Source organism: Nematostella vectensis, chromosome 7 (genome assembly GCF_932526225.1).
Source record: "Nematostella vectensis chromosome 7, jaNemVect1.1, whole genome shotgun sequence".
NCBI classification, from domain to species: domain Eukaryota; kingdom Metazoa; phylum Cnidaria; class Anthozoa; order Actiniaria; family Edwardsiidae; genus Nematostella; species Nematostella vectensis.
The window spans coordinates 6,708,663-6,717,214 of record NC_064040.1 but is presented as its reverse complement, the minus strand read 5'-3'; the positions used below and the strand labels follow the sequence as shown (position 1 = coordinate 6,717,214).

The 8,552-nt window shown below is 40.4% G+C and overlaps 2 protein-coding genes across 2 annotated transcripts; one reads left to right on the top strand and one right to left on the bottom strand.

The window, feature by feature from the left end:
* Positions 1 to 388: 388 nt before the first annotated feature.
* LOC5520740 (Nematocyst expressed protein 3) lies at positions 389 to 4,100 on the bottom strand. The gene is made up of 6 exons (XM_001640510.3): positions 3,969 to 4,100; positions 3,009 to 3,076; positions 2,877 to 2,945; positions 2,149 to 2,310; positions 1,669 to 1,788; positions 389 to 1,379 (listed from the first exon to the last, which is right to left on the bottom strand). The coding sequence occupies exons 2-6, from the start codon at positions 3,067 to 3,069 to the stop codon at positions 721 to 723; spliced, it is 1,071 nt and encodes a 356-aa protein (XP_001640560.3). The 5' UTR covers positions 3,070 to 3,076; positions 3,969 to 4,100; the 3' UTR covers positions 389 to 720.
* A 1,668-nt stretch (positions 4,101 to 5,768) lies between these two features.
* LOC5520847 lies at positions 5,769 to 8,319 on the top strand. Its single transcript, XM_001640614.3, has 3 exons — positions 5,769 to 6,016; positions 7,546 to 7,624; positions 7,811 to 8,319. The coding sequence occupies exons 1-3, from the start codon at positions 5,887 to 5,889 to the stop codon at positions 8,004 to 8,006; spliced, it is 405 nt and encodes a 134-aa protein (XP_001640664.1). The 5' UTR covers positions 5,769 to 5,886; the 3' UTR covers positions 8,007 to 8,319.
* The last annotated feature ends 233 nt before the right edge of the window (positions 8,320 to 8,552 follow it).

Sequence of the window (8,552 nt, the reverse complement as noted above, 5' to 3'; positions counted from 1 at the left end):
TTACGCGATAACTGAGTTGTAGCTCTATAGAAGAACAAAAGCAAAATGCCAAAGATTTTCTTTTTTACGCGTGCCTAGACAGCTTCTATGGATTTTTCTCATACCAAAAGATACTTTAGCACGAAGGCCAAAAGTTAAAAGGTTCAGTGATCAACAAAGTCAGCCGTGAAGGTGCAATGATGTCAAGATTTCTTAAATTCGTGATTGTGTAAATGCGATGTTTACAAGGTCGAGATTATGTAGAGTTTCAAAAGACCAAAGTATAACTGCAAACAATCTGTCGTGTATAGACACCTCGCCTTTCTTAAGAGTAGTTTTCAAGAAATTTACCATTAGCCTTTGACTCTTAGGGAACTAGCCAGTTGACACAAAATATTCCTCACACAAATTTTGCTTTAACAATTTTATACCACAGTAGTTGACTCTAATGCATAGCATATTTACAATTTTACAGTCTACGTAAATATGTTCATTGTATATTTCCATTGATGTAAATGAAAGCAAAGACGACACTGCCAAAGATGACACTGCGATAACAGTCAATGGTAACAAAATCCTTTCCATGCCTCAATATACGACGTGTCTGATATTATGACAATGGTGTCTTTCCTGTTCATTCTTATTCAACCTGGAAACACATCTCGTAACACATTAACGACAACACTAGCCATCTCACTTCAGCCCAATGTCATCCAAAAAGATGGAATATCGCGTGATTCCTTAGTGTTGCTTCTTGTGAGACTTGCTCTTCTTCTGAGCCTTGTCTTTCTTGTGCTTCTTTTTGTTGGACTTGTCACTCTGAGCAGGCTCGGTTCCTGGTTGTTGTCCCTCCTGTTCTTGGGCTTCCTGTGGTTCCTGTCCCCCAGCAGCGGGCTGCTGACCCTCCTGTCCGGCGGCAGCTGGGGCCTGGGTAGCAGCTGGTGCAGCAGTGGTCTCAGCACCCTCAGCGGCTGCTTCAGTGGTGGTTTCCTCGGCTGCCTCGGTGGTAGTCGTGCCTGATGCAGGAGTAGTCTGTACTGGTGCCAGGGTGCTCTGGGCTGCGGTAGGAGCCTGGGTCTGGCCTGGTTGTACGGGCTGAGTTGGCTGAGGCTGTTGTGGGTATCCATAGCCCTGTTGCTGGAAGTAAGGGGGGAGGGGGGCTGGGGTCACACCTTGAGGTGGGGTTGGCATGGCATTTGGCTGGTAGGGGGACAGAGCTTCGATAGGGTATGGGTAGGGCTGCTGAGCGGGCTGAGCTGAACCGTAGGTGTTGCAGCTGAAAGGACAGTTGTTCGAGATGTAACCGTCGGTCTGTTGCTGCTGCTGTTGCTGGCTGCAGTATCCATACTGACCCCAGAAAGGGCAACGGACATCCTGATCGACTGGGCCGCTTGAGACACCTGGAAAATTTGATATTAATAAGATATTTGTATGAACCTCACATGGCTAAGCTAACTAAACTAAAGATCGGAGTGATTTATACTCAGTTAAAGGGTACATGCACAACAGTAGCCTTAAATATCAATCCCCCACACACACCGAGTCAAACTAAAACCGAATCAAACTAACTTTCCGAGAATGGCTACTGTGCTCATTTATATAGGAGTAGCACATTGTATCACATGGCTAGGTAGAATAAGACATAAATGGACATAAAAACGCCATGCATGTGATGTGAGGGTTACCTACCTGGCTGGCAAAGCTGGCAAGTGACAGCACAGTTCTGTACGGACCATTGAGGGGTTTCGTAACATGACTGTTGGCTACACTGCTGGGGCTGAAGATCGTATCCGCCCATATAGTCACTCTCTAAAGGAAAAGAGAAATAAAGACATTGCTAAATACAACAAGAAGGGCAAGGACGGCGTGTTTTGTATTGAGACATTTTAACTTCCATTCAAAGCACTAAGATGTTGTCATAGCAGATTGTGGTTATGTTATCATATGCGATTGAGCAGTCTCACATATTTTCAGATTAACTTTGCGCGCAGGCGCATGTCAATGAACTAGAGATAGGTTATAAAGACAGTGCTATGCTAAATTCCACATTTTCTGCTTTTGCTTACAATCTTTGCTTACCAACAGTTTCTGAGTGACTACCACTTTGGCGAAGCCTTTAATAATCAGAATTTCCTGTGGCTATGTATTGTCATAGAGTGAAATACGTACGTTTCTTAGAGCGCTTGCTGACGCAGAGCTTGCAGCTGACGGGGCACTCGTTACGCGCTTTGTCGGGGTTGTTGAAGCAGCTGTTCTCATCATCCTTCTCCAGTTTGCCAAAAGCCTTGCAGTCATCAGCGACGTCCTTACAGTCCGAGTCCTTAATTCTGTCTGTAGATCAAAGATTCACGTCATATAGAGCAATTGTGTCTCCTTTTTTTATGGATTTGCAACTTGAAAAGACCATCATAAAAGTCAACATGTGCTATTTGTCTGTCGTTTTGAGCCCCGGTGGTTTCGGTTTTTTCTCATTCGCAAGGGGTCGATAACTTTGACTATACTAGGTAGGCTTTCAATGGGCTAAACTTCAGAAAACCCGTCCACTTATTTGCAATTTCCTAGTATCTACTGACTTGTTATATTAGAAATAGAAGTGTGAAGTCCCATTGTGAGCTCTTAGTAAACGGCTATCCTGAGGTTGCTCCCTTTCTGTATCATGACAGCTCGGATCTAGTAGCTAACCCATTGTATTTCTTGCTGTTAAAGTGGTTTTGATTTGCAATTTGCCTATCTGTATCAAGATTTTGGTATCGACTGCGCTTATCTTTACTTTCTTATAATTTTTGAAAGACCGAGATAATAACTAAACAGATTTTGATTCTCGTTTCATTGTCAATAATAGTAAGCAATTTGCTTATATAGTATGTGCGTTGCAGGTATAATAAGCTTTTACTTACTCAGTTTATAATTATCAGCTAATGTCTCATGTCGCTTTTTCTTGTGATGAGCCTTGGATTTCTTGACAGCTGTAGAAATATTTAACATTTAATACATCCGCTTATGTACAGTATATGCGTGAATTTACTTACATTTGGCTTCGATAGCCACGCCAACAACGGCAATCAAGAGAAGAATGTAGGTCAGCTTCATGGTAACCCTGGAAACAAAAACAGTTCATTTTAATTTTAATAAGGTAATACATATTCTTGTATATTAGAATATATTAATTGGTGTTTACATATAGAACAAGACGCCACAATAACCATTATAAAGAGGCGCGTACACAGGGGGGTGCGCAGGGTGCGCGCGCACCCCCCTTGGTGGCAAAAAGTTTATCATCTCTTATTAAGGAATCTGCAAATACTATGCTTTTTCCATGTGATAACTATGACCACCCCCCACCCCCCCTGCGCATGGTAAAAAACAAAAAAGAAATGTTTGGCTAGATGATGATCTCGATCGGATAAGCCTACGTAGTAAGCAGAAGTGAAATGTAATGACATCATTTTCTGGAAGAGTGATTGAAAAAAATGTAATAAAGGTATCAGTCTTTTGGGGTATTCATGAAATCAAGTGATGTGTCCACAAAGCAATCTAAACAATTACTTAGAAAGGTGAAAAAGTTGAACTTAGCAGAAGTGAGATGTGGCAAAAGGTCGGGACAGCCAGGCGCTAGTACTATCGAGAACTGGTATAATAGTCGTATTTAGGGAAGAGTGGGTGTAATCATATGTGATTCAACCAACGTGAATGATTAAGACAGATAGTACGATTGAAATAAATGCTACTCAAAATCATTTAAGTGGGCGAAAAAAGGTAAGACGATAACCCCTGTTGGAGTCTGATTTTTCATATGTTAATTTGCACAAATATTTGTAGGGAGAAACAAACGGGGCGTAAAAAGGTAAAAAAGTGGATAAATAGATAATAAAGAATAAGCAGCCATGGCCCCATAAACAAGCAGAAAAGCAATAACATGTTGCCAAAAACTCAAACAAACAATAGATAATAGACGAAACAAGGGACAGTAGACTAAACAACTTACTCACCCTTCGTGAAAACAACTTGTGAAAACCACGTCTTCTAACTTGATCGCGGGCTTTTCTAAGAGATTCTATGACTTCACACACTTATCATCAGATCAGATGTAATGTAGTCATGGTCTGTGAATTCGCCCGTAGCAGGTGGCAGAATGATCAAGGCGTTTTTCTGTGTATCTGACATGTATTGACATGTATGATTGTTTGTGGCATTATGTTGTCATGGTGACACTTGAGTGCTATTTTGACATACATGACATGTGTAAATTATTTTTGATTACAGAATTCAAATCCGGGGGTACTTGCGAAAGAGGAATTCTGTTTCATTGTTTTAATTGAGTAATTGATTCTCCCCTCAACAAATAGGACCTTGCGTTTCGGAAATATTTTCCAGTCTACTAGAGCTTGGATACATAATCGGTAGCTTCTTTGCTTCTTTGGTCTTTTAAATGGAAAAGGCCGCTCCCTGTTCTATATCAGCAGGTTACATGTAAAATCGATAGAGCGATGACACAGCTTCTAGAATCCCGTAATTCTGGTTTATTAGGTTCTCATTGACTTTGGTTTGTTACTGTGAGAAAACGAAAATAAAAACATACTAATTATTGTATTTTAAGACTAAATTTATTCTGTTTCAGAATTTACAACAATATCTTGAATGTTTTTCTTGCTCTTGTTTATCATAAACGTCACGAATATTTTGTATGGATTGAGCTATTGCAAGGAGTTTTATCCTTTGCTATACAAAAGGCACAGCAAATGGTTCTCGAGTACCTATGCATCTACATTTTTTTATAAAAAAGGCATCAAGCGCGAATATAGCCCATTGGATTCGCAATTCCCTTATCCTCGAGTTTTTGGATTTAGATTTTTGTTAACCGCTAGGAATATATGTACTCTACACATGTCATGAATTCCATATTTCAGCCTGTAAATTTATGTTATTACTGTATTCAAAGGTGGGTCCAAAACGTTCACACAATTGTTGTACACAATTGCAATAATGTTCATATAATTGTAAACTATGGCGTTAGGATAGGATTTCAGTATAAATATTTAGAAAGTGGGCGGGACTACACCATTTACCACATAAGCACAGGAGGGATTAAAACAAACTTTGATCAAGAAAGAGGCTGTGACTAGTTCAGTAGAGCGTATTGAGATACAATTTCGGCTCACATTTGATATGGAAACTAGGGGAAGACTTGTGGGAAGGACGGTCACCAGTCGACATAAACTCTAAGATTCACTCGCGATAAATGCAGGATCCTTTACAGCGTGTGGGGCGGGGATACGAATTTATTAAAGAGGAAGCGAAGTTACAGCACTAAACATGTTTTAAAAGCAGGGAAAAGAATTTCCCTTACAATTGTAATTGTCTTATTCTTGTGTGGTATGAGGTGAACATATCTACACGTCTTCCAACAGGAAGACGTAATTATAATGGCCATACTTGAAATTGTTATAGAAAAGGGTCGTTTTGCACTAGACCTACTGCTTAAACTTGCTTTATTTATTTCCTCACTTATCGCGCTAAACTGATACCACATCAAAATATATTGACCACAAGAAGGACAGAGCGCGACATTAGGGTGCAAAGAAATATCCACGCTCGTCAGCTTATACGATATGATTCGAATTCATGAATCGAAACTCGATCTTTAAAAAAATCGATGAGTTTTTCTTCACGTATACAGTATTCACCGATAGAATTTAAGAATGGAATTGTACGGGCTGTCTTGTGGGCTACCTGTGTCGAAGGTTGTTTGTAATATGCACCTGCGCCTTACGAATAACGCAAAGCCTAACATAGCCCGGGAACCAATCACCGCCCGAGAAATTAGAGCGGATCAGGAGATCGCCGAGAGAATATTGCAAAAATTCTAATCGAATTCACGAGCCAAGAAAATATATAAAATCAATAGCCATGGAAAGCGAGCTTGTGGCCCGTAAAGGTGGTATCAAATGCCCTGAATTTTATTACGAATGGGAAGAGACTGCAATGGGAACAAGTGATACCACCGGGGATTCGCGCTTACATCCTTCAGCTAGCTCAGGTAAATTTTCACCTATTTTACAAATCATGGCATTACCAGTATGCTTATATATATATATATATTGGTGAACCTCCTACGATTTATATGTACGAAGGCCCTAGTTTACATCTCATGTCTCTGTGAACCCGATGATATGTCCGGCCTGAAGGAGAAGGTATTTATTTTTCGCGTAAACACAAAACAGACCGCAATGTGAAATCGTATTATTGCATCACTTTGATAATGTTAAAAAGCTTGCTTGATTATCGTCTTTTGCTCTCTGAAATTCAAAGTAAAAATGCAAGCCCTAATTATTTGCCATACCATGTATATGTAGTTAAGTAGTTGACTTCTATCGTCAGAAAATGCCGATTTTGCCTCCATTTCATAACACTTTACAACAAACACAGTTCAGGAGAACTCCTGTTTATTTTGGATATGTAGCCAGCGCCCAGCTAGCAGTAATCACTGCTGAATGAACATTACAATGCAAAACAATCTAACAAGCAGTAAACACTGCTGAATTTCCAATACAATTACAATCTGAAAGGTGAAATATTATAATCACCTAATTTATATTTACAAGAAGTTAATACTGAGCCGGACACGTAAACCAGAGATAAAAACCCTGTGGGAAAAAACTCTGGACCGTGTTCCCCGAACCAATGCTCAGCATTGCGTGCTCTCGGGGCTTAAGAGCCGAATAAAAAAGTTAAAAAAAAATAATATACACATATACAAAAAAAATAGCAAAAGTCAATATGGCTTAAACAGAGGAGCTGGCTAGAGTGGCACTAGCACGCTATGTCTCCCCTTATATACTCATACCCATACTGCACTCTCTTCACAAACCCACGTGTTATTCACATGCCGTCAAAATTAACATTTCTGCCTCTATCATTACATTCCATCGGCAGAAATGTATTAAAGTGGCAGCTTTAATTTGTGAAGCAAATCACATTTAGTTTGTTGGCCCGTATAACTAAACCAGAGACGCATACAATGGAACTGTGAATTCACAACTAGACCCGAAACCCAGATATGTATCGAGAAAGGAAATACCGGATTAATATTTTTATAGCATCCACAAGCTCTTCATAACTTATCGCTTGTTGCCATGGCTACGTCTACCTCCAATCCTCCTTACGACATTACGACGAGCAGAAATCGATATGGCAATGTGTACTTTATACAACTAAACCAAATGGCAACCGAGAACAGATATTTACCTTGCTATAACCAACGGTTTAAAGATCTTGATCTAATTTTACATAAAAAATTTTCCTCTTAGAAATGAACATATTTGTTGCTATGGTTATCTGAATACTCTGCAAGAAGGTCGATAATAAATGAAAGAAATTCCCTTTAATTAAAGCCACAACGCCAGACGCACTAGTATTCTTATCAAAGTTTCAGGCCAGTTGTCCACCATTTTGTAAAATTCATTGGATGAGGTTTATGTCTAAAATAATACAGGCATGAAGCATCATTTACAGTTGACCAGTAGTCCGTTGTCCACGTGATATATCTAAACCTGTCTGTTGGCACAGGCACTCCTGGAGGAAACGGAACAGAACGTAGAAACATTGGAACCAGCGGCGAAGAAACAACCAGACAAAGAAGTCCGAGGTAACAAGAGAAGTGAGGGGGGGGGGGGGGGGGCAGTTCGGGAGTGAAAACCTTTGTTCTGGAAGGTACCTACAAACCTACCATTGCTAGGAAAGAATACAACCCCCTTCACCAAAACAAATCCTGGATACGAGCCTATTTTCTAGATTCTATCCTGTTAAGTAACTTGGTATTTTCTTTTTCTAGAAAAGAGGAAGAGAAATATTCACCAAAAAAACTTGCCACTGAAGACTCCAAAAACAAAGGTACATCACAGGGTACCCAACATGAAGACGAAGACGAAGGGACATATGAGGAACTTATATGCCTAGTGCGACAGTTTTACGTGGAGAGACCACTGAACCCTGCTGCGCTGGCTCACCAGAATATCGAGACTTGTTGACAAGTCAGTCACTGCTCCTGTCACTGCGTCGCTGCTGCGCGTATCAAAGGCGATTTGCCATAAGTTTTGCGGTTTTTTCAACAATCCATTACAAGAGAGACGCTATCCCAAAGGATTCCAACACGAATCTAAATGGGTCATCTGCTTGATACGGTGGACGAAGTGGACAAAGTTTTGCTAAGGTGCCCCCCGCCCATCCAAAAAAACCAAAGAAAAGCAAAGGAAGGAACAAAAACGACAATGTCAAAGGAACGCGAGCAAGAGACTAGCTGAAAGCTGGACAGAAAAAGAAGGGGAGAGAATTCGCTAAAAACATTAATTCAGAAAAAATGAAGGCACTCAATTTCTCAAAGGTGCGGCTAAATCCAGGTTGTCAACCTGATAAAGGTTGATGCTATATATGACGCAAAGGAAGCGAAAAATGCTTTTCGTTCTTCTTGCGAGGAAAGCACAGCACGAGAAAGTAAAGTAAGATGGAAAGAGAGGAAGACATCAAATTAATGGACTTCCGAAATTTCTCGAGCCCCTCCCCCCCCCCCCCCCCCC